A 27,182-nucleotide genomic window follows, 5' to 3' on the forward strand; every position below is an offset into this window, starting at 1 on the left:
GCGGAACCATAGAGTTGGGCCCGGCATGCACCGCTCCGCGGGCCCCGCCTCCGCGGAACCATAGAGTTGCGCCCACAAGCGAGGTCCTCGGTGCGGAACCATAGAGTTGGGCCCACAGGCGGGGTTCTCGGTGCGGCGCCCCAGACTCCGGCGTTCCCCGCCCGCGTGGGAAATCTACCTGGAGACTCGGGGCAGAGGGCAGGCGGCGGCCGGGCAGGGAGAACAGGGCCTCAGCGCGGGCTGGGTCAGGCACGCGCGAGGGCGCCTACCAAGGGCCTTCCCAGAGGCCCCCGCGCGCTGAGGGCCTGACCGGCAGCAGCGTCTTCCGCCCACGAGGCCGCGGCGAGATGCCCAAGTCCAAGCGCGACAAGAAAGGTGAGCCCAGAGGGCCCAGTGGGCCCCCGAGGGCCAGTTTGTGGGCCGGCTGTCAGCTGCGCTAGGGCTTCGGGGAGGACAGGGGAGGATGCTGGGACCTCTGCGAGGAGGGAGCGGGCTCACGGCGCGCTGGAATGGTTGGGCCCTTGAGGGTGGCGGAAGCCCCGGGGGAGGCTGGAGCCGCGTTGGCGAAGCGAAGAGGGCTTTTCCAGGCCTCCAGAGAGAGTTACCTAAGGCCGGCTGGCCGGGAAGCAGCCTCAGCACCCCCAGGGTGCCGGCGATCTCGTCTTGGCCCACCTCTCCGTCCTCAGCCCGTCTCTCTCTCTCTTGCTCTCCGCGCTCCCCCTTCCCTCATCTCCTTTTCTTCAGCCCGGGTTTATCCCCGAGTATGGTCGTTGTGTTCTCCCAGTTATTTCTGCCGGCAAGGTCGTGCTCCTATCTTCGTATGGCTGAATCTCAGGTGGCAGTCCGTAGGACCCCTCCTAAGAGACTGTTTGTGACTGTTTCTATTTATGGTGCGTCTCTTTCATCCCGGCACATTCACTCAATAAGTTAGAGACTTGGCAACTCTTTAGGTTTTGAAAGTTACTGCAGTTACAACATGGAAGGTCTAGAGCCCTCATAGAGCTTAACATTTTAGTTTTGGGAAGTGTGTCTTCCCAGGATACTAAAAGTTGAATCTATGAATTCAGATAGTGATGAGACTCATGTAGGAAAAAAGCAGTTGACGTTTCCTTGTGCAGTGTAGCTAGAGAAGGTCTGTTAAGATTGACAAATGAGCAGGAACTTGCAGAAAGGAAGAAGGCAACCCGAGGAGTTACCTGGAAGGGTGGTGGTCGAAGGAGAGGGAACACAAAGGGCAGAGGACCTGAAGCGGGAGCATGTTTAACTTTTGCCAGAGGCCAGAGTGGGCGGAAAGGAGAGAGAGAGAACCGAGCAGAGTGTGCGGAGCTTGAAAGAGTTTTGCACAGGATTGGTTTTCACACCTAGGTGAGGTGGGAGGAGAGAGCTTGAGCAGAGGAGTGATGGGGTTCCGCTTTACTTTTAAAAAGATCACTCTAGTTGCTTTGTTGAGAATGGACCGCGGAAGGCAGGGGCAGTGGCAAGGCTGGAAGCAGCGGGACCAGCAGTAATCCAAGAGAACGCCGTGCCGGCTTGGGCCACAGTTGTGGCGGTGGAAATGTTGGGAAGCGGGACAGCTGGATTTTGTTTGCCCTCCTGTACTGCACTCGGCCCTGCCTGCTGTGATTACCTTTCTGACATGTGCTTCGTGAAGAGGGACTTCTTATTCATCTATCCAGGTCCCTCCTGGGACCCAGGGCTTTGCATTTGATGCTCTGTTAAGCGTTTGTGGAATGATTGGATTCTGTGGCAGAATCCGTGGTCAAACCTGGCAAGTGCCAAACCCTTCTGGGTAAGGGGAAAACTGGGTCCCAGCTGTTGTTAGAGAAGAGATGTTTGTCCCTCCCCAAAGAGGTGCCGCTGCATGCACTGGTCCAAATTGTAAGATGTGATGTAGCAGAGGAGAGGCCCCAGACTCATCCTTCCACAGCACAGAGAAGCCGTAGATGGTCTCCACACACTGCAGCCCAGAGCAGGAAGGGACCAGCCCCAGTTATAGGCTGGGTCTCTGGGGGCGCCCTGCCCCCCACTCCTCAGCAGGGAGTTAGCCCCAGAGGGGCTGTAGATAGCTGGTTTGTCTAGTGACAGGACAGATGTGGCAGGATCTTCAGCTCAGGAAAGCTGGAGAGGCGCTCTGCAGACCTGGGGGTAGCCTTGCGAGCCAGAAGCAGCAGCCACAAAAGCCTTGCCAGCTTTCTCAGATCGGCTCCATCCGGCTGGTGCCGAAGGAGAGACGGGTCTCCGAGACGTTCAGGTTTCTCTCTCATCATCTCCCCTTTTTCTTCTCTGTGTTAGTCTCCCTAACCAAAACTGCCAAGAAGGGCTTGGAACTGAAACAGAACTTGATAGAAGAGGTAAGGGCTTGTTTTTTTTGTTATTATTATATTTTCCCAGCCTTTGTATTTGGTTTTAAAGGTGGGTGTGGGACTGTCTGTCAGGGACAGCTCTAAACATCCACGGCTGTCAGAGGCCTTGGAGCAGCCTCTTCCCCTCTGGGGCCAGAGTATTACTGCCCGACCCCTGCTGCCCCAGGACTCCAGAGCCCCATGAATTGTCCCGTAGCTTCGGAAATGTGTGGACACGTACAAGTACCTCTTCATCTTCTCCGTGGCCAACATGAGGAACAGCAAGCTGAAGGACATCCGCAACGCCTGGAAGCACAGTCGGTGAGTGGGCAGTGGGAGGCGGGGCCAGGCTGCTCGAAAGTACAGGGGCAGCTGGTGACCTTGGGTACCTGGGTCACAAGTATCGCCTTAATGAGGGTAAAATGCCACCGTCCCCGACCCCTGATGAAGGATGCTCTTTAACTGTTTGGGGGGGGAGAGTTGTTTGTTTTTTTCGGTCAGGCTGCTTGGCTTGGTTGGAGATCGTAGTTTCCCAGCCAGGGATCAAACCCAGGCCCTCTGCAGTGGGAGCACAGAGTCCTATCCATTGGGCCACCGGGGAAGTCCCTAACTGTTAAAGTCGGTGTTGCCCTGGGGGCGGAGGGACAGCAGTGATCCCTCCAGGAGAGGGGGCTCCCTGAACCCTGGGGTCTGGTCCCTTAAAGAACATCCAGCAGCTCTGGTTCAGACTGTCCAGCAGGCCTCTTCCTCAGACCCAGACGCACTCCCGCTGGGCTGAGACAAAATGTGTGCGGGTCAGGTCTGTGCGGGAAAGAACGCGAGGGCCCTGGGCTGCGTGGAAAGCAGCCTCTGGCCACGCCTCCTCCTGGGCTGGAGCTCCGGCCCCGGGGCCTGGAGCTGGTTGGCACTTCGGTGACGGCGGGGCGCCTCCTTCACGGAGCCCTCTTTTTCTCTGTAGGATGTTCTTTGGCAAAAACAAGGTGATGATGGTGGCGCTGGGTCGGAGCCCGTCTGACGAGTACAAAGACAACCTGCATCAGGTGGGCCCCCACTCTCACCCTGACTGCCCTCCCCGCTCTCACTGACACACTCTCCAGCCACGGCCCAGGGCAGGCGTCAGGCTCAGCTCTCCTTTAGTCTCCAGACCCAGAGAGGAGCTCCGCCCCCTCACAGTACTCTCCAGGTGTTGCCAAATATTGGGGGGCAGGGGCGGCAGAGTCATCCCCGGCTGAGAACCACTGCTCCCACGTGACGGACGCCACCCTCCTCTGGTTTTGCAGGTCAGCAAGAAGTTGAGGGGCGAAGTTGGTCTCCTTTTCACCAATCGCACTAAGGAGGAAGTGGACGAGTAAGTGCTCGGGAGGCGCGGTGGGAAGGAGAAGATGGGTGAGGTCTCCCGGGAAGGAGTAACCCAGGACTTGGTCCAGTGGAGGGTCCAAGGAAGACCTGGTTCCTGGAACCTTGTCACTGGGTCTCTATCCTGCCAGCTCAGAGCTCCGGGCTGAGCCAAGGAGGACGGGGAGGCCGGGCAAGGCCAGGCGGAGCCTGACCTCAGGTGGATGGGCGTTGTTTGTGGTTCAGTCGCTCAGTCGTGTCCGACTCCCTGGACTGCAGCACACCAGACTTTGTCCATCACCAACTCCCAGAGTGTGTGCAAACTCATGTCCATCAAGTCGGTGATGCCATCCAACCGTCTCATCCTCTGTTGTCCCCTTCTCCTCCTGCTCTTAATCTTTCCCAGCATCAGGGTCTTTTCCAATGAGTCAGTTCTTCGCATCAGGTGGCCAAAGTATTGGAGTTTCAGCTTCAGCATCAGTCTTTACAAGGAATATTCAGGACAGATTTCCTTTAGGATTGACTGGTTTGATCTCCTTGCTGTTCAAGTGACTCTCAAGAGTCTTCTCCAGCACTACAATTTGAAAGCATCAGTTCTTCAGCGCTCAGCCTTCTTACCAGCTCTCGCATCCATACATGACTGTTTTCTTTTCCCTCAGGTGGTTCACAAAGTACACGGAAATGGACTATGCCCGAGCAGGAAACAAAGCCACTTTCACTGTGAACCTGGACCCGGGACCCCTGGAGCAGTTCCCCCACTCCATGGAGCCCCAGTTGAGGCAGCTGGGCCTGCCCACGGCCCTCAAGAAAGGTACAGGGGTGTCCCTGGAGGTGAGAGGTCACAGCTGAGGGCCGAGAGCACGGGTGTCCAAGCAGACAGCTCTCCCCACCCCAACCCCCACCTTTCCGGCGGAGAAGGTTATTTCTATCAACCTGTGTTTTGTTGTATGAAAATGGGACCAAGAGTGCCCGCCTTGTGGTCGGGGCGAACGTGGACAGTGACTTACAGCTAGGATACAGCAGTTAAGGGACAAGGAAGGAAGAGTCGGTGCCCCCCCCCCACCCCCGCCATCAGAACCCCCCCAGGCAGCTGGCCGCTCGCTGAGGAAGCCCAGCGCCTGTGCTGCTGGAGTTTTGGGCAGAGGGCCGCCCGATTCCTCCGGCGCTTCCCAGGCCTCCGTGCTGGGGTAACTGCTCGGAGTCCCTTCTCCGCAGGTGTGGTGACCCTGTTGTCTGACTACGAGGTGTGCAGAGAAGGCGACGTGCTGACCCCAGAGCAGGCCCGCGTCCTGGTGAGGTCCCCCCCTCCCCCGGCCCCCAACCACCCACCCGGCGGCCGCGACCAGAGGGTCCACGGACGCCTCTGACCACACTCACCCCTCCTGACCGTTGTTCCCTCTGTCCCTCGCAGAAGCTTTTCGGGTATGAGATGGCTGAATTCAAGGTGAGCGTCAAATACATGTGGGACGCGCAGTCCGGAAGGTTCCAGCAGATGGGAGATGACTTGCCAGAGAGCGCGCCCGAGTCAGAAGGAGAGTCGGAGGAGGACGACGACGACAGCTGAGGGGCCGGGGCCTCCGGGTCTCGCCAGGACGGACACGAGGCACTGCCACCGCCCTCCCGGAGAGCGGCCGTGTGTCTGCTGTGGGTGAACACGAGCGGCGGGGACAAGGACAGACTGTGTTTCTATAAATAATGAGACTTTGTCATTCAGGCTGTCTTCTGCAAAAGGGACTTTTCTTGGGGAAAAAGCTAAAGACGCTGTGGGGTTTGGGCTTTGGGTTGGACTCCCAGGAGTCTGTTCATTCACCTCAAGCCAGTTTCCAGGACTGGCTCCTGCATGGCCACGTGGCCGGGCGGTTCCGGGGGCCTGGGAGGACCTGCTTTCTCTCCGGCCTCAGCGGCCCTGGCTGGAAGCTGGATTTGCTGAGGGGAACAGGCACCTCGCCCACCCGCTCCTACCCAAGCTGTGTTCTCTCTCCCCACCCCTCCTCCCACACCCAGGCCAGGAATCTTGGGGACAACCAGAAGACAGGAGGCTTGGCTAAGGCCAGAATAAAGCCACCACTGAAACTGAGCAAGTGTGAGGGATGTCCCCCAGCAGTTTTATTCTTCTGGGTGGTAGGTTTTTGCCCAGATGGTTCTGTTTATACGTATTTAGTGAGGTGATTCTACACGAGAGGACGTCTACCTCGGGGTGTACGGCCCCCTGTTCTGCCGTGTGTAGAAGCGTGAGGGCCGCCTGCAGCCCTGCTGTTCAGAGGTCAGGCTGGGAGGCCCTCCTGCCGCCTCTGCCCTTCAAAGCCTGATCCCTACTCCTGCCCCTTCTCACCGAGCCTGTGGGGGCGGGAAACAGCCCGCGGCTGCAGAGGACACGTTCACCGCGGGCCTGGGCTCCAGCCCGGCTGGTGCCCCTTGATCCAGACAATAAACACGCTGTGCAGTCCCGGCCTTTTCCTGTGGTGGAGGCTGCGGGGGCGTTCACAAGAACTGGGGAGATAAACGTCTGTGGACGGGACTGTGAGGGAAGAACCAGCCACGCGGAGCAGCCTAAGGTCAAAATCGACTGCGTGAGAGAAAGGAGGAGTGTGCTCTCTGCCACCCCAGACTAGGCATAGTGGAAGTAGTTGGGACAGTCGTGGGCGACCAGGCGCCAGGCCTGATCAAAGGCCCCCACGACAGCCGGCTCCAGGGGCCCTTCCTCGACGGCCGGCAAGTTCTCTTCCAGCTGCTCCAGGCTGGATGTGCCTAGGATGACCGCATCCCTGCAGAGGCCCTGCAAGGGGAGACACCCAGATGTCACACACCCCCTTCCACCCCCACCCCTGCCAAGACCTGGGGTCCAATATCTGTGTGCGCAGTCCCTTGGCCGTGTCTGACTCTGATCCCATGGACTGTAGCCCACCAGACTCCTCTGTCCATGGAATTTTTCAGGCAAAAATACCGGAGTGGGTTGCCATTTCCTCCAGGGTGTCTTTTCAACTCTGGGATTGAACCCGAGTGTCTTGCATTTTCTGCATTGGCAGGCAGATTCTTTACCACTGAACCGCCAGGAAGCCCCCAGTGTCCATACCCTGCATTATTCCAGACAGCTCCAAAGCTCTGCCTCCCTAGATTCACACAGGAAGGCCTGAGTTCAGAGCCTCTCCCCTCCTGCTCTGCAGCTGGGCAGGCCTGAGTTACTTACATGACCTCACTAAGCTTCAGCTTCCTTTGCAGGGTGATTGTGGGGATTAAAATTTTGTACTTTACTTCAGGCCTGGCACTTAGGGGCTCAAGAAAGAGGCACCATTAGTATGTGATACCCATATTGGAGAAAGGTATTGGGAAAGTGGGATGGTGGGAATAGGACAGATTGCAGAGGGCAGCCAGAGACAGACAAAGGCTAATGGAGGAAAAAACATGTCAATATCACACAGTTCCTCTATCTCAGTCGCTCAGTTGTGTCTGACTTCAGGCAAGAATACTGGAGTGGGTTGCCATTTCCTTCTCCAGGGGATCTTCTCAACCCAGGGATTGAACCCGGGTCTCCCACATTACAGGCAGATTTTGTTTGTTTGTTTGTTTATTTATTTGGCTGTGCAGGCTCTTTGTTGAAGCATGTGGGACCTACTTCCCTGGCCAGGGATCAAACCCGAGCCCCCTGGCATTGAGAACAGGGAGTCAGCCACTGGCCCACCAGGGAAGGCCCCAGGCAGATTTTTTTTATCATCGGAGCCACCATGCGGCAAAAATTTAAAAAACTAAAAATGAAATCCCTCCCTTCCACTTCCTCCCTCCTGCCCGGAGCTGGGAGTGGTGGTGCATCCGGCAGAGGGCGACCGAGGTCATGCCGGGGGTTCTGGCAGCTATGCAGCCTGCAGGGCCTTCCACACCAAGGCAACAGCCCGGAAGTCGGCGCTCCTTCTAGTAGCTGGGCAGGTACGGAGGGTGGCAGGGGTCAGAAGCGGGGGTTTCCCGCAGGGCGTCAGTCTTCTCAAGTGGAGGCTTTACCTCCCTGAGCAGCAGAATGCATGTGGATTTCTGGGTCCCTCATCGTGGCAGTCCCTGCCCAGTGCTGGGGCCAGCAGGGATACAGTGGGCAAGAATCCTTGCATAGCACATGCTCACCAGATGCAAACAAGACAACCCTCAATGGCAGGACCACGTCTTTGTGCCCCGGGTCACGGACAGGACAAGTCCTGGTTCCAGACCCAGCTCTGTCCTTGGGTCAGCCACCCACCTGCTAAGTGAGAAGACAGCCTGAGCCAGCCCCACACGGTGAGTGCAAAGCATAAAGGAGGTAATGGACCTGCCAGGCTTTCTCAACTAAATAGAGCAGAGAAGGTAAAAACCATCAGCCAAGATCCTGGGCCTCCCTGGGGCTTAGATGGTCAAGAATCCACCTGCAACGAGGGCGACCTGGGTTTGATTGCTGGGTTGGGAAGATCCCCTGCAGGAGGGCATGGCAGCCCACTCCAGTATTCTTGCCTGGAGAATCCCCATGGACAGAGGTGCCTGGCGGGCTGCAGTCCATGCGGTGCAAAAAGTTGGACACAACTGAGCGACTAAGCACCGCACAAGATCCTACAGGGGTGACTTTCCTGGAGGTACATTGGGTAAAAATTTGTCTGCCACTGCAGGGGACACCGGTTCAAACCCTGGTTTGGGAAGATTCCACATGCCACAGGGCAATTAAAGCCCATGAGCCTCAACTGTTGAGCCCTGGGGCCATGGCTCCTAAAGCCCGCGTGCCCTAGAGCCTGCCCTCCACGATGGGAGAAGCCACCACAATACGCCTGCTCACCGCACTAAAGCGTAGCCCCGGCTCTCCACAACTAGAGAAAGCCCACACCCAGCAACAAAGACCCAAGACAGCCAAAATAAATAAGTGAACAAATTATTTTTTACGAAAAATTTCCTCCAGGAGAGAGGCCCAGGCACTGGTGGTGTGACAAGCTTCTTGATACACTGCTTAAGGAAATGGCTTCTAAACCTGGTCAGACAGTCAGAAACCCTGGAGCGGGTGGGCGCCTGGATTAAGGTTTAAATCACACCACTGCACACACAGGCAGTTACAAATACGAGACACTGTGCTGCTTGAAAAGTCCTGGGACATTTCAACGAAATTAGCACTGAAGCTTTGGAGACAGCTTCTATAAATCTTGAAAGATGAGGAGCTTCCCAGCAGTCCACAGATAATGTCTAAATTGATACATTAAGGAATAGCAATAAAGTATATACGTCAGAGGTCTTAGAGTCAACGCCAGAGGGAGAGTAAGCTGAGTTTAAAAGCATCACCTCTAAGGAATGTGACTTGGAAAGGGCTTGCTTTTAGCTGCGGGCATGTATTACATTGATAACTTTTTCAAACTTTAAAAAAATGAAAGGGAAAAGGGCTGGTCCCAACAGATGTTCAACTATAACTTTAGACATTGATGACAATTTTATTGCCAAGAATTTACAAAACTTAGACTCAGTTGCCCCAGGTGACAGGGCCAGCAGCAAGCTTCAGGATTCCCCAGTCCCGATGCAAGGTTTCTCCTGCCGCCGTGGGCAAGGGGGAGGCTCTTCGAAGGAGGAGACACACTCTTGCAGACCCAGCAGAAGGGCCAGAGCACCACACACTCCCAATCCAGGTCCCCAGTCACTCCCAGAGACACTGGGGAAACCTGACGGGTGCCAGTTGGGTTCTCAGTAAAGCTGAGCCTGAGGGGCCAAGGTCTGAGCAAAAGGGGAGGCTCTGGAACCCAAAAAAGCAGCCCCAGGGACTCCCCATTTTCAGACTATGGGGACCCCCTCCCACCCCACCCGTCCTGACACAGGGACCCCCTCCCACCCCACCCGTCCTGACACCGTCCGCCCCCAGCTCACCGATTCCTGTAGACCTCTGCCCAGCTGTTCCCAAAGAAGCGGCCCTCGGGCTGTTTCCCGTCCTTGTCCTCATACTTGTACCTGCCGGTCAGCAGGCCTCCTGCGGGAAGGCTGCAGTCAGACCCCCAGCCACTGCCCCCGGAGGCCATCTGGACCGGAAGTGGGGGTGATAGCAGGGGAACCAGGAGGGATGGAGGTCCTGGCAAACCCCTCCCCTTCCCAGGTCTGGGGCCAGGCTTCTCCCGGGTCAGGAAGGGGCAGAAACGGGGTCAGGAAGGCCCTCCCGCCCAGGGAAGCCTGTGCCCGCAGCAGCCCCACAGCCCGTACCAGCCAGAGGGTTGTAGGCGTAGAACCTCAGTCCAAAGCGCCGGAGGCAGGGCAGCAGCTCCGCCTCCACCTGCCGGGTGGTGGCGTTGTACATGCCCTGCAGGCAGAAGGGCCAGCTGAGCGGGGCCGGCCAGGGAGCCCAGCCTGCTCTCAGTCTTCGGTCAAGACCCCCTAGGACCCCAGCATGGTTTCCAACGTCACTACTTTGGACGGGGAGATCGTGCTGGGCCCCAGGAAGGGACGGCGGCCTGGCTCTGCCATCCCACACACATCTGCAGGCACCAACCGCGGGCTGGAGCCTGAGCTCTCAAACACGTGGATCTGGTGAGGCCTCTGCTTCAAGAGATGTCAGAGTCGAGTTAGAGGATGTGTTCTGTGACCTTCATCACTTTATTTAACTTCTTCGAGCCCCACTCCAGTAATCATGTCTGGAAAATTCCTTGAACAGAGAAGCCTGGCAGGCTATAGTCCATGGGGTCACAAAGAGTTGGACACAACCAAGCATGCATGCTCACACACACACACACACACACACACGGGTGCACACAGAGACAGCCTCAGTCCGCTCAAGTGTAAATTGAGAACCACAATGGTACTATCTAGTTGGGAGTCCCAGGGGATTGATCAGAACTTTGACACACTCGGTCACTGAAAGTCAAGGTGTTAGTGGCTCGGTCGTGTCCAGCTCTTCCTGACCCCACGGACTGTAGCCGACAGAACCCGGGTCTTTCCCACTGAGCCATCTGCGAAGTGTTGGAGGGCTACTCATTTGGGATTTACCATTCCTCCACCACGGCCGCCACCCTTTCCTGATGTTAACTTCAGATCTGAGATTAAGAACTTTGGCCCAGCTAGTTCCAGCCTGGAGGAGGGACGAGAAGGAGGAGTTGGAGAAGAAAAAGCAATTAGAAATAAGACCAAACTAAATGCCCAACAGAGGGGTGCATGAAGAAGATGTGGTATACACATACAGTGCAATATTACTCAGCCATCAAAAAGAATGAAACAGTGCTATTCACAGCAACACGATGGACCGATTTTCATACTAAATGAAGTAAGTCAGACAGAGAAAGACAAATATAGTGTGTGTGTGTGTTAGTTGCTCAGTCGTGTCTGACTCTGTGACCCCGTGGACTGCAGCCTGCCAGGCTCCTCTGTCCATGGGATTCTCCAGGCAAGAATACTGGAGTGGGTTGCCATTTCCTTCTCCAGGGGATCTTCCTGACCCAGGGATTGAACCCAGGTCTCCTGCATTGCAGGCAGACGCTTTAACCTCTGAGCCACCAGGGAAACCAAAGGGGGAAGGGGAGCATAAATCAGGAGTTTGGGATTAACATATACACTAATATACATATATACACATACAAAACAGATAACCAACAAGCACCTACTGTATAGCACGGGGAACTATATTCAATATCTTGTAATAACCTATAATGCAAAATAATCTGAAATATGTAACAAAATCACTTTGGTTACACCTGAAACTAACACCACATTGTAAATCAACTATATTTCAAAAAATTAAAATAAAAAAACACAATAAGACCAGAGTTGTCACGGCGAGGCAGCCAAGTGGCCTAGAAAGAGTGCGGCTCTGAGACGCGTGCATGTTCTTGTCTTGTTCCAGATCTACCATGCCGTGACCCATTTCTCCCTGAGACACCCCAGAGTGAAAGATGGCACAGGGTGCCAATGACGATGCCACTATTAACAGTAACAGCTAATGTTGCCGAGCCCACACTGTGTGCCTGCCAGCACAGGCCACACGCACTGAGACGGCATCAGACTGATGGGGGTGTCCCCTGCCCTCACACACCAAACTTCCGCTTGGCCACAGCTGCCTGCTCCAACACCCTCAGCGCTGCTAAATCCCATTGCCTTTGCCCACTCAATGCCCACGCCCACAGCCGGGAATGCCCTTTCTCCTCTTACGCCGGGAAAACGGTCAGTTCAAGGTCTGATGTGCCCTTTTCTGAGCGTTCTTCTTTGGCTCGTCCCAAGAAGCGGTCCCTCTTCTGGGCTCCCCAGCTGTCTCTAGACGCTGAGCTCCCTGAGTGGGTGAGTGTCAGTTCCCCTTCTGTGGCCTTGGACAGAGGCTGGCACAGAGCAGGCAGTTAGACAGGGTGCCTCCCCCACTTCCCCATCCCAGCCACTGCTGGTAGCTCCAGCGGCTCCCAGGCGCACCCACCCTGGTGAAGTGGGAGGCACCGCGGACTGAACCACGCGCCTGGGGCTCTGGGGAGGAGTCCAGGGCTCAGAGCAATGAGGAAGCCGGTCCCCGCCGGTTCCAAAGACCGATCTGCAATGGTGCTAGGGAATGCCAGGGTGATAAGGGCATGACTCCGGCAGATCGGGACTGCACCAGGCACCTGCAGGGGTGGGGAAGGGGGCAGGGGCTGCCCAGTGCCAGATTCCGTTTTCAGCCCCCTGAGAGGGGCTAGCCAACTCTTTCCAGGCTAGGTAAGGGTTGCTGAGAGGAAGGAAAAGGAGAGGAAAAGGGTCAAGACAAAGTACTGTCCGGCCACACGGGCTAACGTGCAAGGGCGCTGGGAAGCTGGGGGTTCACAGAGCTGCGGGGTGGCCAGAGGAGCTGGCACCCCGGGAAGGGGACAAAGCTGTCGGTCCTGAGCTTTCATAAACTGAAAAACAGACTTACTATGTGTGTGCGTGCTCAGTCACTTGAGTCGTGTCCAACTCTTTTCGACCCTACGGACTGTAGCCCACCAGGTTCCTCTGTCCGTGGGATTCTCCAGGCAAGAATGCTGGAGTGGGTTGCCATGCCCTCCTCCAGGGAATCTTCCCGACCCAGGGATCGAACTCACATCTCTTATATCTCCTACATTGGCAGGCGGGTTCTTTACCACTGAGCCACCAGGGAAGCCAAGACTTACTATATGACTCAGCAAAAACTACACCCTGGTAATCTTGATGAACCTACCTACAAAAACCTTTGACCAATGTAGTTGACTAAAATTAACTCCATTGATTGATTTGCCAGTTTAAGGCCAACTCTGTGCCTGAGTGAAATTCAATGTGTCATGATGTATTATTCTTGTTATGTATCACTGCACTCAATGGGTCAAAGGTTTTTGAAGGTAGGTTCACGAAGACTAATAGGGTGTAGTTTTTGCTGAGTCATACAGTAAGGGTATTTTAACTTTATAAAAACTCAGCTGTTTAAAAAGTTAAATTTGAAAAAAGGTTAAAGATTATATTTATCCTGTATTTGCCATTTCCAGCACTCTTCATTTTGTGTGTGCATAAATCCAGCTTTTCTTCCATCTAAAGTATTTCTCCCAATATTTGCTATAGTGAAGAAGTGAAGTGAAGTGAAAGTTGCTCAGTTGTATCTGACTTTTTGTGACTCCATAAATTATACAGTCCATGGGCATCTCCAGATCAGAATACTGGAGTTGGTAGCCTTTTCCTTCTCCAGGGGATCTTCCAACCCCAGGGATCAAACCCAGGTCTCCCACATTGCAGATGGATTCTTTACCAGCTGAGCCACAAGGGAAGCCCATAGTGAAAGCTGGCTACTATGAATTCTCCCTAACCTTTGTCTGAACAAAGTCTTTGCTTTCATTTTTGAAAGGTGTTTTCGTTTGAATTCTTTCAATACTTGAACGCTGGCTGGAGCCTTTGGCAAGTCCCAACAAGAGAACCACAGAGCCAACCTCTGGGGCCTGCAAGATGGTGGGACAGCCCCAAGGCCTGAGCCAAGACCACATTTTAGGATCTTTAGTTCAGTTCAGTTGCTCAGTTGTGTCCGACTCTTTGCAACCTCGTGACTGCAGCACGCCAGGTCTCGCTGTCCATCACCAACTCCTGGAGCTTGCTCAAACTCATGTCCATTGAGTCGGTGATGCCATCCAACCATCTCACCTCTGTCACCTCGTCCCCTTCCCCTCCCACCCTCCATCTTTCCCAGCATCAGGGTCTTTTCCAGTGAGTCAGCTCTACGTATCAGGTGGGCAAAGTATTGCAGTTTCAGCTTCAGCATCAGTCCTTCCAATGAGTATTCAGGACTGATCTCCTTTAGGATGGACTGGTTGGATCTCCATGCAGTCCAAGGGACTCTCAAGAGTCTTCCCCAACACCACAGTTCAAAAGCATCAATTCTTCGGGGCTCAGCTTTCTTTATAGTCCAACTCTCACATCTATACATGACTACTGGAAAAACCATAGCCTTGACTAGATCGACCTTTGTTGGCAAAGTAATGTCTCTGCTTTTTAACATGCTGTCTAGGTTGGTCATAGCTTTTCTTCCAAGGAGCAAGCGTCTTTTAATTTCATGGCTGCAATCACCATCTGCAGTGATTTTGGAGCCCCCCAAAATAAAGTCTGTCACATTATTTAGGCTCTTCAACCGTTAGGAAAGGCCCCTGCCGAGGGGTCCTGGGTGAGGGGCACGTGTGAGGGGCGGGGCCAACATGCTCACATCGCCCCGCCCCCTATCGCTCCGCCCCCTGTCAGATGGGCGGGGCCCACCTCTCCTTAAAGCGCCCGCCCTCAGCGCGTTGCCCCGACTTGCGCTCGGCTTCGGAGCGGCTGTGTTACGCACCCCGCCGCCATGGCCCAGTCGTACCCACGGGGTGTCCCGACCCGGCCCGCCACCGTCTTGGGCGCCATGGAAATGGGGCGCCGCATGGACGTGCCCAGCAGCGCCGCGGCCGTGCGCAGCTTCCTGGAGCACGGGCACACCGAGATCGACACGGCGTTCGTGTACGCCGACGGCCAGTCCGAGAGCATCCTGGGCGGCCTGGGGCTCGGGCTGGGCGGCCGCGACTGCAAAGGTAACGCCCGGCGCCCCGGACCTCGGCCCTGTGACCGCCCCCGAGCCATGCACTGGCCGTGGCCGGGACCGACCGCCTTGTCCACATTGCTGGGGCGCCCACCTCCGCTAGCCACCCCGCAGCTCTGTGAAATGCCCGCTTCCCAGCGCTCTTGCACGTCAGCGCGGACAGCTGGAGTGTTTGGTCTTTTGACTCTTTTCCTCTCCTTTTCCCTCTCTCCCAGTAAAGTCCCGACCGTGGCCGAGCCTGGAACGACTTGGCTAGCCCCTCTCAGGGGGCCCTGAAAACGGAATCTGGCGCTGGGCTTGCCCCCTTCCCCCTCCTCCGCAGGTGCCCGGTGCGGTCCCGATCTACAGGAGTCCTGCCCTTACCGCCCTGGCAATCCCTGGCACTCCCTGGCACTCTTGCAGATCGGTCTTTAGAACCGGCAGGGACCGGCTACCTCATTGCTCTGAGCCCTGGACTCCTCCCTGGAGCCCTGGGTGCTCAGTCCGCAGTGCCTCCCACTTCGGTGCCCCAGACTGTAAAGAATTTGCCTGCAATGCCAGAGACCTGAGTTCGATCCCTGGGTCGGGAAGATTCCCTGGAGAAGGGCATGGTGACCCACTCCAGTGTTCTTACCTGGAGAGTCCCCATGGGCAGAGAAGCCTGGCAGGCTACCGTCCCTGGGGTGGCAAAAGAGTGGGACAGGAGTGAGTGACTAACACTTTCACTTTTCCACTTCACCAGGGTGGGCGTGCCTGGGAGCAGCAGTAGCTGGGATATGGGTGTGGGGAGGTGCCCTATCTAACTGCCCCATCTGTGCCAGCCTCTGTCCGAAGCCACAGAAGAGGAATTGACAGTCACCTAATCCAGGGAGCTCAGAGTCTAGAGACAGCTGGGGAGCCCAGAAGAGGGACCCTTTCCCAGAAAGGGCCAAAGAAGAATGCTCAGAAAAGGGAACATCAGACCTTGAACTGATACTCTGCCGGAAGAGGAGAAAGGGCATTCCTGGCAGTGGGTGTGGGCAGTGCATGTGCAGAGGCAGTGAGCTTTGGCAGTGCTGAGGAGTCAAGCGGAGGTGTGTGGGCCCGGGGGAAGGTCCCCCACCTGTCTGATGCCATCTGAAGTGCTAATAATGTGCCAGGCGGGCACAGTGGCGGCTCAGCAACGCTGGCTGATCCGTTAGTAGCTGTGTGGTTGTAGTAACAGTAGATGCTGTTGGCACCCTGCGCCGTCTTTCACTCCGGGGTGTCTCAGGGAGAAATGATTCACGGCATGGTCGATGTGGAACAAGACGAGAACATGCACGCGTCTCAGAGCCGCACTCTTTCTAGGCCACCTGCTGCCTTGCCGTGATCACTCTGGTCTTATTATTATTTTTTAAAATTTTAATTGAAGTATAGTTGCTTTACAGTGTTGTGTTAATTTCAGGTGTATAGCAAAGGGATTTACTTATATATATATCTATATATTTCAGATTCTTTTCCATCATAGATTATTATAAGATATTGAGTATAGTTCCTTTGCTTTACAGTAGGTCCTTGTTGCCTATCTATTTTATAAATATTGCTTGCCCAATCACTAAATTGTGTTCAACTCTTTGTGACCCCCTGGACTGTAGCCTGCCAGGCTCCTCTGCCCCTGGGATCTTCCTGGCAAGAATACTGCAGCGGGTTGCCATTTCCTTTTCCAGGGGATCTTCCTGATCCAGGGATCGAACCCGTGTCCCCTGCATCTCCTGCATTTGCAGGCGGACTCTTTACCACTAAGCCACCTGGGAATCCCCATTTTCTCTATATTAGTGCGTATGTTAATCCTGGACTCCTAATTTATCACCCCTCCCCGTGTGGTAGCCCTAAGTTTGTCTTCTGTCCGTGAGTCTATTTCTGCTCTGTAAATATATTCATTTGTATAATTTTTTTTAGATTTCACATGTAAGCGGATTCACATTTGTCTTCGTCTAACTTCCTTCACTTACTGTGATACTTTCTAGGTCCTTCTGTTTCATTGTAAATGGCATCATTTCATTCTTTTCTGATGGCTGAGGACTATCCCATTGTGTATACGTACCACATCTTGTTGATCCATTCATCTGTCCATAGGCATTTACACCGATCTTATTTCTGGTTCCTTTTCTTCCGCAGCACCTCCTCTTCCCTCCTTTAGGCTGGAACCAGCTGGGCTACAGTTCTTAAATCTCAGATTTGAAGTTAATGTCAAGAAGGGGTGTGGGCCAAAGGGGAGGAGGTGGTGGAATGGAAAATTCCAAATGAGTAGGCCTTCAGCCCTCCAGCCTGGTCTCTGCCTTCTCAAGGGGTCTGGCCTGCTGCGGTGACTTTCCAAGAGTAAACAGTGCAGAAAGGGCTCGCTCCTCAGCTGTTACTTTGCTCACCTGATTCTTACTGCGGACGGGAAGAAACGTATCTAACTCCTTCCTGACCACACTGGCCTTTTCTCAGTGGGAGGTTTCTCTGCCAGAAATATAACCTGCCTTTCCTCCCCTGGGGCCCCAGTTGAGGCCTCTCGCTCCTCTTTCCTGAATTCCTGCCGCAGTCTCCTTGCCATTTTCCCTGTTTCCAGACCTGGGCCCGAGGTTCTTTGTGCTTCATTCGGACTCATCTTTCAAAACGGCCAAGTCGACTCCTTAGCTTGCTGGCTGGAAGTGCTCAGAGTCACCCTGTGGTCCCCTGAAGTCAGATTCTAAGTGGTGCCCTCAGGGCCCTTTGCGTCACTCTGGCCTGTGGCCCCTTCTCTTGTCTCGTGTACCCCCAGACCTGGTGTTTTAGGTCCGTGGGATCGCAGGCATGACTCCTCAAAGCCATGTTCTTGCCCTGGGGTGGCTTTTGGAGATTCACAGCCTTGGAAAGCCTTCCCTGAATTCTCAGGGCTCCTCTCCCCTGCGCCTGTGTGTCCTGACCTCACTTACTCTGTGGTGCCCCCTTAGACTGTGGGTCCTTGAGGGCAGGGATCCAGGGTTGGCATTCCTCTTGCAGCCCGAAGTGCCAGGCATGGCATGCCTAGCTGTCTGGTAGATAGTCACGGTAGTGATAACATTAGCAGCTCATAATGAGCAAGTGTGTCAAAGTTCTGATCAATCCTCACGGCCTCCCAACTAGATAGTACCACTGACATTCTCAATTTACAATTGAGAAAATTGAGATTCTGTGTGTGTTTGTGTGGTGTGTGCGCACACACGCATGTGCGTGCTCAGTCATGTCCGACTCTTTGCGATCCCATGGACTGTAGCCTATCAGGCTTCTCTGTCCCTGATTTTTGCCCAGTATTCTGGAAAGAATACTGGCATGGGGCTCAGAGAGGTTGAATAACTTGGTCAAGGTCATAGAGCTGGTATTGGCAGAGCTGAGGTGTGAACCCAGGCCTGCCTCTTAACTATTAACCCTAGATCCTCTCCAATGTTTGGTAAGTTGACCTGAACTTCTATTTTTCTCCTCCCAAAGTAAAAATTGCCACCAAGGCCAATCCATTGGAAGAAAACTCACTGAAGCCTGACAGCCTCCGGTTCCAGCTGGAGACGTCCCTCCGGCGGCTGCAGTGTCCCCGAGTGGACCTGTTTTACCTGCACCTGCCGGACCACGGCACCCCCGTGGAAGAGACGCTGCGCGCCTGCCACCAGCTGCACCAGGAGGTGAGGGCGGCCCCCCGCTCCCCGCCCTGGCTCTGGGGCGGTCCCGGAGCAGAGCCACCGGGGCCGGACCCCACGCCCAGGGTCCCAATCTCTGGGACTGGCGTTCTGGGCTGTGGGGGGATCTGAACATGGCCTCTCCCCTGCAGGGCAAGTTCGTGGAGCTCGGCCTCTCCAACTATGCCGCCTGGGAGGTGGCCGAGATCTGTACCCTGTGCAGGAGCAACGGCTGGATCCAGCCCACCGTGTACCAGGTGAGGCCGGGGCTGCAGACGCCCGTCTCCGTGGCGCCTGCGGTCCCAGGTCCTCTTGGGCCACCCCCCTGCCCCCACCCGCCCGCTCCAGAGCAGCCACTCCCCTGCTCCCAGCCTGTAGACGGCCCCTGGGGGCCCTCAGCCTGGCCACGGGCGCCCGCCCTCTCAGGCCCTGGCCCCTCTTCCCGCCTGCTTCTGGCTCTGTGGTCAGTCCGGACTTGCCTCCCCCTTCTCCCTGGAAGGAGTGCCCGGGCGTCACTTAGATACCTTTCCTCTGGAAGCCTTTCCCGACAGCCCAGTGGGTCCTCCAGTCTCCAGACCCCATCTTTATGCACTGAGCGAGTATTTCTGAGAATCCGCCGTGATCACAGAAGCCACCTTTGTGTGGTCACCTGTCCTGTCTTGTCTTTTTTTGTTGTTTGTTTATTTGGCTGCCTCGGATCTTAGCTGCATCATGCAGGGTCTTTCATGGCGGCCCACGGACTCTCTAGTTGCGGCTTTCAGGCTTAGTTGCCCTACCAGGGATCAGATTCATGTCTCTTGCTTTGCAAGGTGGATTCTTAACCACAGAACCATCAGGAGAGCCCACTCTGCTTTGTTTTTAACTTGACTCTGACATCTCTTGAAGCAGAGGCCTCACCAGATCCACGTGTTTGAGAGCTCAGGCTCCAGCCCGCGGTTGGTGCCTGCAGATGTGTGTGGGATGGCAGAGCCAGGCTGCCGTCCCTTCCTGGGGCCCAGCACCATTTCCCGTCCAAAGTAGTGACGTTGGAAACCATGCTGGAGTCCTGGGGGTCTTGACCAAGGACTTTGAGAGCAGGCTGGGCTCCCTGGCCGGCCCCGCTCAGCTGGCCCTTCTGCCCGCAGGGCATGTACAACGCCACCACCCGGCAGGTGGAGGCGGAGCTGCTGCCCTGCCTCCGGCGCTTTGGACTGAGGTTCTACGCCTACAACCCTCTGGCTGGTACGGGCTGTGGGGCTGCTGCGGGCACAGGCTTCTCTGGGCGGGAGGCCTTCCCGACCTCGTTTCTGCCCCTTCCTGACCCGGGAGAAGCCTGGCCCCAGACCTGGGAAGGGGAGGGGTTTGCCCGGACCTCCATCCCTCCTGGTTCCCCTGCTATCACCCCCACTTCCGGTCCAGATGGCCTCCGGGGGCAGTGGCTGGGGGTCTGACTGCAGCCTTCCCGCAGGAGGCCTGCTGACCGGCAGGTACAAGTATGAGGACAAGGACGGGAAACAGCCTGAGGGCCGCTTCTTTGGGAACAGCTGGGCAGAGGTCTACAGGAATCGGTGAGCTGGGGGCGGACGGTGTCAGGACGGGTGGGGTGGGAGGGGGTCCCCATAGTCTGAAATGGAGACGCTCTAGGCTGCTTTCGTAGGGCCTCCAGGCTTTTCCTTGCTGCCTAGATCTAGCTCTCTTGAATCCTGGAGGAATTAGGAAACCCTCTGGAGGGTTTCTTCTTGTATTCTTGGAACCCCTGAGAGGAATGAGGCTCCCTGGACCTTATGCTCAGCCTTCCAAGGCATGGTTCATCCCTGAGAAGTGGTGATCACCCTCCAGGAGGGAAAGACAGGGCCCCAGATGAGGAGCAGGTGGCCTGGGGTCGACGTGTGCCCCTGAACTGGCTGCCTGTTTCTCCAGGTAAAATAAGGGCAGGGTTTGAGTTCCTGGGAGTAGACGTCATGAGGTCTCTGGTGAGGGAGCTGGCGTCCTGGGTGCTTCCACTGCCCCCCAGAGCAGGAGACGTCCTGCTTGAGGGGACACCAGCCCCTCGATACTGCAGGCTTGGGGTGGGCGCCGCTGCCCGGTTGACCCTTAGGCAGTGGCCCCCGTGTGACCCCGTGGTCCTGACCCCGTGCTGCCCTCCCCACCTGTCCAGCTACTGGAAGGAGCAGCACTTCGAGGGCATCGCCCTGGTGGAGAAGGCCCTGCAGGCTGCGTACGGCAGCAGCGCCCCCAGCATGACCTCAGCCGCCCTCCGGTGGATGTACCACCACTCCCAGCTCCAGGTAACCTCCCCCCACCCCCCACTCTCCCCGGAAGCCCCGCTCCTGCTCTCTTTGAGGAGCCAGCATGATGTCTGAATCGTTTTTCCCTCTGAAATCTCCCTCTGGTCCGGTTCTCATGGCAGCCTTCCTGTTGTTCTGGGTGGCTGCCCAAATTCCAGGCTCTGTCATGAGGGCTTTACAAGCACGTATTGAATGATTACTTAGGCCTGATGAGGTGGAATTGTTCCAGTTTTACTGATGAACAAACATCTGTGAATGGGAGAGAAAGTTATGGTCACGGACTTGATATAAAACCCGCTGGTCCTGCTCTGCGGGGAGTGGGGTTTCCTTCTCTCTTTGGTGTCCCCTGTCTTCTGGCTGAAGCTTTTCTCCAGCCTCAGCCGTTCAGTTGCATAGTCTCTGGCACGTATATAGCAGGTTTGCATTAAGTGGGAGTTCGGTGCTTTGAATAATTTCTCATTCCCACAAGCACGGTGAAAACTGAGATCTGAGTCCCTGGGCTTACACAGCTAAGCCAGGTTCGCACAGGTCTGAACTGAGGTCTGAGCGAGGACGAACATTGTGGCAGCAGAGGAACGAAGACAGGCTTCGGGGTCGCGTGGTTACGGCTGCTGAACACACCATACGTGCTCTGTACAACTATCGATCGCTTACGGTGAATGATGTCGGCTTCTTGATCTCCGAAGAAGATTTAGGTTAGGGACCAAGGACCGGGCTTGATCACTCACAGCTTTCGTGTGGCAGAAGTTTATTACAGTGAGAAAGGACACAGAAAGCTTCTGACACAGACATCAGAAAGGGTCAGAGAGTGCCCCATGCGCTAGTTTTATCAAGGCCTTATGTACTTTTACGACTTCCCTGCTGGCTCAGATGGTAAAGCGTCTGCCCACAGTGTGGGAGACCTGGGTTCAGTCCCTGGGTTGGGAAGATCTCCTGGAGAAGGAAATGGCAACCCACTCCAGTATTTTTGTCTGGAAAATCCCATGGACAGAGAAACCTGGTAGGCTACAGTCCATGGGTTCACAAAGAGTCGGACACGACTGAGCGACTTCACTTTCACTTTATATACTTTTACCAGACCCACTCCCACAACATACGTTAACCTTTCTATTGAAAGGTCTTACCAGACCCACTCCCACTTCACAGAACAGGATTAGTCAGAAGGTTCTTGTTAAAAAGGAGAAACATGTCCTCCAGCAAGATACACTGTTGTTATATAACCCTTCAGTTCAGTTCAGTCGCTCAGTTGTGTCTCTTTGCGGTCCCATGGACTGCAGCACGCCAGGCTTCCCTGTCCATCACCAACTCCCAGAGTCCACCCAAACACATGTCCATCGAGTAGGTGATGCCATCCAACCATCTCATCCTCTGTCGTCCCCTTCTCCTTCTGCCTTCAATCTTTCCCAGCAGATTGGGAAATGAGTCAGTTCTTCACATCAGGTGGCCAAAGTATTGGAGCTTCAGCTTCAGCATCAGTCCTTCCAATGAATATTCAGGACCAAATTCCTTTAGGATGGACTGGTTGGATCGCCTTGCAGTCCAAGGGACTCTCAAAAGTCTTCTCCAACACCACAGTTCTAAAGCATCAATTCTTCGGTGCTCAGCTTTCTTTATAGTCCAACTCTCACATCCATACATGACTATTGGAAAAACCATAGCCTTGACTAGATGGACCTTTGTTGGCAAAGTAATGTCTCTGCTTTATAATCTGCTGTCTAGGTTGGTCATAACTTTCCTTCCAAGGAACAAGTGTCTTTTAATTTCATGGCTGCAGTCACCATCTGAAGTGATTCAGTAGCCCAAAAAAATAGCCAGTTTCCATTGTTTCCCCATCTATTTGCCATGAAGTGATGGGACCAGATGCCATGATTTTAGTTTTCTGAATGTTGAGCTTTAAGCCAACTTTTTCACTCTCCTCTTTCACTTTCATTAAGAGGCTCTTTAGTTTTTCTTCACTTTCTGCCATAAAGGGGGTATCATCTGCATATCTGAGGTTATTGATATTTCTCCCAGCAATCTTGATTCCAGCTTGTGCTTCTTCCAGTCCAGCGTTTCTCATGATGTACTCTGCATATAAGTTAAATAAGCAGGGTGACAATATACAGCCTTGACGTACTCCTTTTCCTATTTGGAACCGTCTATTGTTCCATGTCCAGTTCTAGCTGTTGCTTCCTGACCTGCATACAGATTTTTCAAGAGGCAGGTCAGGTGGTCTGGTATTCCCATCTCTTGAAGAATCTTCCAGTTTATTGTGATCTACACAGTCAAAGGCTTTGGCATAGTCAGTAAAGAAGAAATAGATGTTTTTCTAGAACTCTCTTGCTTTTTTGATGATCCAGCAGATGTTGGCAATCTGATCTCTGGTTCCTCTTTTCTAAAACCAGCTTGAACATCTGGAAGTTCACGGTTCATGTATTGCTGAAGCCTGGCGTGGAGAATTTTGAACATTACTTTACTAGCGTGTGAGATGAGTGCAGTTGTGTGGTAGTTTGAGCATTCTTTGGCCTTAGTACAGAGCTTAAGATGAGTTGTTTTGTTAATCATTAGCTCTGGGCTTAAAGAAACTAAGGTCTTATGTAACTAAAACTAATGTAGGAAAAAAAAGTTTGTCCTTTTCTCCTTGAGAGCCCCAGACCCCTTTCTCCTCCTTGGGGACCCCAGACTTCTTATCAACCTACCTGAGAATTAACTCTCTCCAGGTAGGGTGTGAAGAAGATGCCTGAGCCCAGGTCCTGGCAGGGGCGGGGCTGGGAGGGGGTGTGTGTAACGGGGTCTCTGTGGAGCATCGGCGTGTGACCTCTGGCCATCTCCCCTTGCAGGGCCTCCGCGGGGATGCGGTCATCCTGGGCATGTCCAGCCTGGAGCAGCTGGAAGAGAACTTAGCAGCTGTCAAGGCAGGGTCCCTGGAGCCGGCCGTCGTGCAGGCCTTTGATCAGGCCTGGCGCCTGGTCGCCCACGATTGCCCCAACTACTTCCGCTAGGCTCCTGCCCAGATCAGGCGCCGAAGGGTTCTTCCTTTTCTGTCGCCTCTTCTGCGCTCTCCCTGGCTGGTCTTTGCCTTAAGCTGGTTTCGCGTGGTCTTTCTCCACTGTCTGGATCCGGGCGTAACTTTTCTAGACCCCCGCCTCGCTCCCTGTTGCCCTCGCAATGTATAACGCCGTGGGCTGAGACCCTCTGGGGCACCTCCCGTCTGAATAAAGCCAACCCTAGGCCTGCCTGTAGCCCGGTCACTGAGTGGACCCGCAGATCTCTCTCCTCAGCTGTTGTGACTTGGCTCCTCCCTGCCTGGGCCTTCCTGCCTGAGGGGTGGAACCACGGGCCGGAGCCCCCACGGGGCAGAGGCGGCGGGAGGGCCCCCCAGCCTGGCCTCTCGGTGGGCTGCAGGCGGCCCTCACATTCCCACATGCCAGAGGGAAGGGGCCGTCCACCCCGAGGTGGCTTTTCTCTCCGAATTATCTCACTAAATACTCAGAAATGGAAGGATTTGGGCAAAAACCTAGCGTTAGTGTCACGAGAAGAATAAAAACCCCCAGGATGCCGTGAGACGTTTACCCACACAGTCACTCATCGGCGACTTTCCTCTGCCCCTGTCTTCTGCTCGTCCTCAGATTCTCCGCTCTGCTGCTGGGCCTCCTTGATGGGAGTGGCGTTGGCAGCAAGGACCCCCATTTCCGTCAGCAAGTCCCTGCTCCATGTAGGAAGCACCCAAGACTGGAGAAGAAACGCAATCCCAGGCCTGGTGGTTGCTTTCTGAACATGCCCAGGGCAGAAAAATCACACCCTGGGTGAGCGGTGGTGGGTCGTGGGCCAAGCAGCAGCAGGTGATGAAAGGGGCTTAGCTTGGAAATTCAGACGAACCCACCAGTCAAAGACTCTTTGTTGGACCCCCCTGGAGGCCCAGGGGTTAAGAATCCAGCTGGCAGTGCAGGGGACATGGGTTCAATCCCTGGTCCAGGAGGATTCCACAAGCTATGGGGCAACTAAGCCCGTGTGCTACCCACATACCCTAGAGCCGTGGTCTGCAGCAAGAGGAGTCACCACTCTCTACAGCTGGAGAGAGCCCGCGCGCAGCACCAAGGACCCAGCACTTAAAAAGAATGCATTTGGATCGGTTCTAATGAAGTGGATGAAACTGGAGCCCGTTATACAGAGCGAAGTAAATCAGAAAGAAAAGCGCCAATACCGCATACTGATGCATACACACGGAATTTAGAAAGACGGTAATGATGACCCTATATATGAGACAGCAAAAGACACAGATGTAAAGAACAGTCTATTGGACTCTGTGGGAGAAGGCGAGGGTGGGATGATCTGAGAGAATAGCACTGAAACATGTATATTAGCATATGTGAAACAGATCACCAGTCCAGGTTCGATGCATGAGTCAGGGTGCTCAGGGCTGGTGCACTGGGATGACCCTGAGGGATGGGATGGGGAGGGAGGTGGGAGGGGCTTCAGGATGGGGAACACATGCATACCCGTGGCTGATTCATGTCAATGTGTGGCAAAAACCACTACAATATTGTAAAGTAACTAGCCTCCAATTAAAAGTATAAAAGAGAATTAAAAAATTGAAAAATAAAATTTTTAAAATGTGAAAAAAAAAAAGGACCCAGCACAACCATAAATAAATAAATAATTCTTGAAAAGAGATTCTGTTCAAAGGAAGGTCCTACTCGCCATTAATAAAAGGAGACACACACCCTGCGGTAAAGTCTTATTATTTACAACAAAGACACCCTCCTCTGTCGTCACCATAATAAAATGGATGCTTCCCCAAGGGTAATTACCCTCCTCATATTATTATTATTACTTATTTTAGTTCTGCCAGTTTATTGCTGCCAACCCCTCTCCCTCCACCCTCCTGCATGCGTGCTCAGTCATGCAACCCCACAGACTGCAGCCCGCCAGGCTCCTCTGTCCATGGACTTTTCCAGGCAGGAATACTGGAGTGGGTTGCCATTCCCTTCTCTACCTGCTCATATTAATAATAATATAAAAATTATTGTTGCACAACAAACCACCCTAAAATTCTGTTGCTTAAGATGACAAAATCTGAAACTGAGCTAAGAAGATTCAGTGCAATTTCTATCATAAATATCTTAAAAAGATCAAGTACAAAACTATAATCTGTTTTTTAAGGAAGAATAATAGCTCCTCTGTGCTGATGCATCCCCCGCCGTAAGGGCGGAACACAAACCTGAGAGGCTTAGGCTGAGTGGAGGGAGCGCTCTCCTCGTGTAAAGCTCCACGGCTTGTGGTAAAGGGGTTGGTACTAGCGCCTGAAACTGAACACGTTAGAGGATGTCGTCTCTAAAGTACGGTGGCCGTTCCCTTACTGAACTGCATAGTTTGATAAGTGCATTTGGAATCTGTTGAGGCAGTCTGAGCTCGGGTTGGAAAAAAAATTCCAGACACAGAGCATTTCGGAATGGAGTGCGTTTACGAAGAGCAAGGAGCAGAGATAATGAGGGCGCTGTGAGCCCAGCGGGTTGGGTCGACCTCCTGATGGTCCAGGGAGAGCTGAGAGGCTGCTTCAGAACAGTGGGCTAGCTCAAGGAAGACCCGAGGCTGTTCCTGGAAACCACCTACAAAACCTCTGGCCAACTGAATACAGTAATATACAATGAGGATAATACATCCTGACTCATTACATTTCATCCCAAGAATACAGTGTGCTTTATATTTGCAAATCAATCAATGTTGCAATGATATCAGTCAGTTGGTTAGTCAACCCTGGTTGGTCAGAGGTTTTGTAGGCAGGGTCATGAAGACTACCAGGGTCAGTTTTTGCTGAATCACACAGTAAGCATATTTTTAACTTTATAAAAACTCACTTCTCTGTTTAAAAGGCTAAACATGAAAAAAAATTAAAAGTTATATTTATCCTCACATTTACCATTTTCAGCACTCTCCTTTTTGTGTGTAAATCCAACTTTTCTTCCGTCTAAAGAATTTTTCCAAATACTTGCTATAGTGAGAGCTGGCTACTATGCATCCCCAACCTTTGAGCAAAGTCTTTATTTTGCTTTCATTTCTGAAAGGTGTTTTCGCTTGAATTCTTTCAGTACTTTAATACTAATGCTGGCTGGAGCTTTTGGCAAGTCCCAACAAGAAAATCACAGAGCTGACTTCTGGGGCCTGCAAGGTGGCAGGAAAAGCAATCATTAGAGTTGAGTGTACTGACACCGGGGCCTTTCCAGGTGGCGCAGGTGGGAAGGAACCTGCCTCCCAGGAGACGTAAGAAACAGGAGTTTGATCCCTGGGTTGGAAAGATCCCCTGGAGGAGGGCATGGCACCCCACTCCAGTATTCTTGCCCGGAGAATCCCATGGACAGAGGAGGAGCCTGGCGGGCTACAGTCCATAGGGTCCCAGAGAGTCAGACATGATTGAAGTCACTTAGCATGCACACATACTAGCGCCGAAGAATAAAACCCTTATGATTATCTCAATAGACGCAGAAAAAGCATTTAACAAAATTCAATACCCATTCATGAAGGAGAAAGAAAAAAAAAAAAAAACCCTCAGCAAAATAAGAGCAGGGAATTTCCTCAAAATGAAAAAGGGCATATACAGAAAACATATAGCTGACATTATATTTAATAGTGAAACAATTTTCCCTCTAAGATTGGTAACCAG

General features: G+C 53.8%; 3 protein-coding genes across 10 annotated transcripts; 2 read left to right on the plus strand and 1 right to left on the minus strand.

Moving 5' to 3' along the window:
• The first annotated feature begins 56 nt into the window (after nt 1-56).
• MRTO4 (MRT4 homolog, ribosome maturation factor) lies at nt 57-5,754 on the plus strand. The gene is made up of 8 exons (XM_043908992.1): nt 57-375; nt 2,293-2,351; nt 2,560-2,663; nt 3,301-3,382; nt 3,623-3,690; nt 4,337-4,488; nt 4,893-4,969; nt 5,089-5,754. The coding sequence occupies exons 1-8, from the start codon at nt 348-350 to the stop codon at nt 5,239-5,241; spliced, it is 723 nt and encodes a 240-aa protein (XP_043764927.1). The 5' UTR covers nt 57-347; the 3' UTR covers nt 5,242-5,754.
• Nucleotides 5,755-6,333: 579 nt separating this feature from the next.
• LOC122698259 (aflatoxin B1 aldehyde reductase member 2-like) lies at nt 6,334-16,738 on the minus strand. Of its 7 annotated transcripts, none has more exons than XM_043908998.1 (4): nt 16,706-16,738; nt 9,858-9,954; nt 9,531-9,630; nt 6,334-6,453 (listed from the first exon to the last, which is right to left on the minus strand). In XM_043908998.1, the coding sequence occupies exons 1-4, from the start codon at nt 16,721-16,723 to the stop codon at nt 6,426-6,428; spliced, it is 243 nt and encodes an 80-aa protein (XP_043764933.1). In that variant the 5' UTR covers nt 16,724-16,738; the 3' UTR covers nt 6,334-6,425. The 7 variants fall into 7 exon arrangements, 6 of the variants coding, with proteins under 6 accessions (XP_043764933.1, XP_043764932.1, XP_043764928.1 ...); XR_006342301.1 differs by lacking the exons at nt 6,334-6,453; nt 16,706-16,738 and adding exons at nt 7,576-7,590; nt 11,793-11,945; XM_043908997.1 differs by lacking the exon at nt 6,334-6,453 and adding an exon at nt 8,798-8,861.
• Nucleotides 14,379-25,244, plus strand: LOC122698256 (aflatoxin B1 aldehyde reductase member 3-like). Of its 2 annotated transcripts, none has more exons than XM_043908991.1 (7): nt 14,379-14,653; nt 18,094-18,281; nt 18,428-18,532; nt 19,400-19,496; nt 19,723-19,822; nt 20,413-20,542; nt 24,151-25,244. In XM_043908991.1, the coding sequence occupies exons 1-7, from the start codon at nt 14,431-14,433 to the stop codon at nt 24,178-24,180; spliced, it is 873 nt and encodes a 290-aa protein (XP_043764926.1). In that variant the 5' UTR covers nt 14,379-14,430; the 3' UTR covers nt 24,181-25,244. The 2 variants fall into 2 exon arrangements, with proteins under 2 accessions (XP_043764926.1, XP_043764925.1); XM_043908990.1 differs by having other exon boundaries at nt 14,382-14,653; nt 23,362-25,244.
• Nucleotides 25,245-27,182: the final 1,938 nt, after the last annotated feature.

This window comes from Cervus elaphus, chromosome 8, assembly GCF_910594005.1.
Source record: "Cervus elaphus chromosome 8, mCerEla1.1, whole genome shotgun sequence".
Taxonomy (NCBI): Eukaryota; Metazoa; Chordata; class Mammalia; order Artiodactyla; family Cervidae; genus Cervus; species Cervus elaphus.

Excerpts from the sequence above, each read along its gene's own strand:
- MRTO4 (XM_043908992.1), top strand. The coding sequence starts at position 348 with ATGCCCAAGTCCAAGCGCGACAAGAAAG. Across the intron at positions 376-2,292 it reads GTCCAAGCGCGACAAGAAAG|TCTCCCTAACCAAAACTGCC; the intron begins GTGAGCCCAGAG and ends TCTCTGTGTTAG. Across the intron at positions 2,352-2,559 it reads AACAGAACTTGATAGAAGAG|CTTCGGAAATGTGTGGACAC; the intron begins GTAAGGGCTTGT and ends ATTGTCCCGTAG.
- LOC122698256 (XM_043908990.1), top strand. The coding sequence starts at position 14,431 with ATGGCCCAGTCGTACCCACGGGGTGTCCCGACCCGGCCCGCCACCGTC. Across the intron at positions 19,497-19,722 it reads CGCCTACAACCCTCTGGCTG|GAGGCCTGCTGACCGGCAGG; the intron begins GTACGGGCTGTG and ends GCCTTCCCGCAG. Across the intron at positions 20,543-23,361 it reads ACCACCACTCCCAGCTCCAG|GGCCTCCGCGGGGATGCGGT; the intron begins GTAACCTCCCCC and ends CTCCCCTTGCAG.
- LOC122698259 (XM_043908993.1), bottom strand. Across the intron at positions 9,631-9,857 it reads CGCCTACAACCCTCTGGCTG|GAGGCCTGCTGACCGGCAGG; the intron begins GTACGGGCTGTG and ends GCCTTCCCGCAG. Across the intron at positions 9,227-9,530 it reads GCAGAGGTCTACAGGAATCG|AGCCTCCCCCTTGCCCACGG; the intron begins GTGAGCTGGGGG and ends CCTCCTTCGAAG.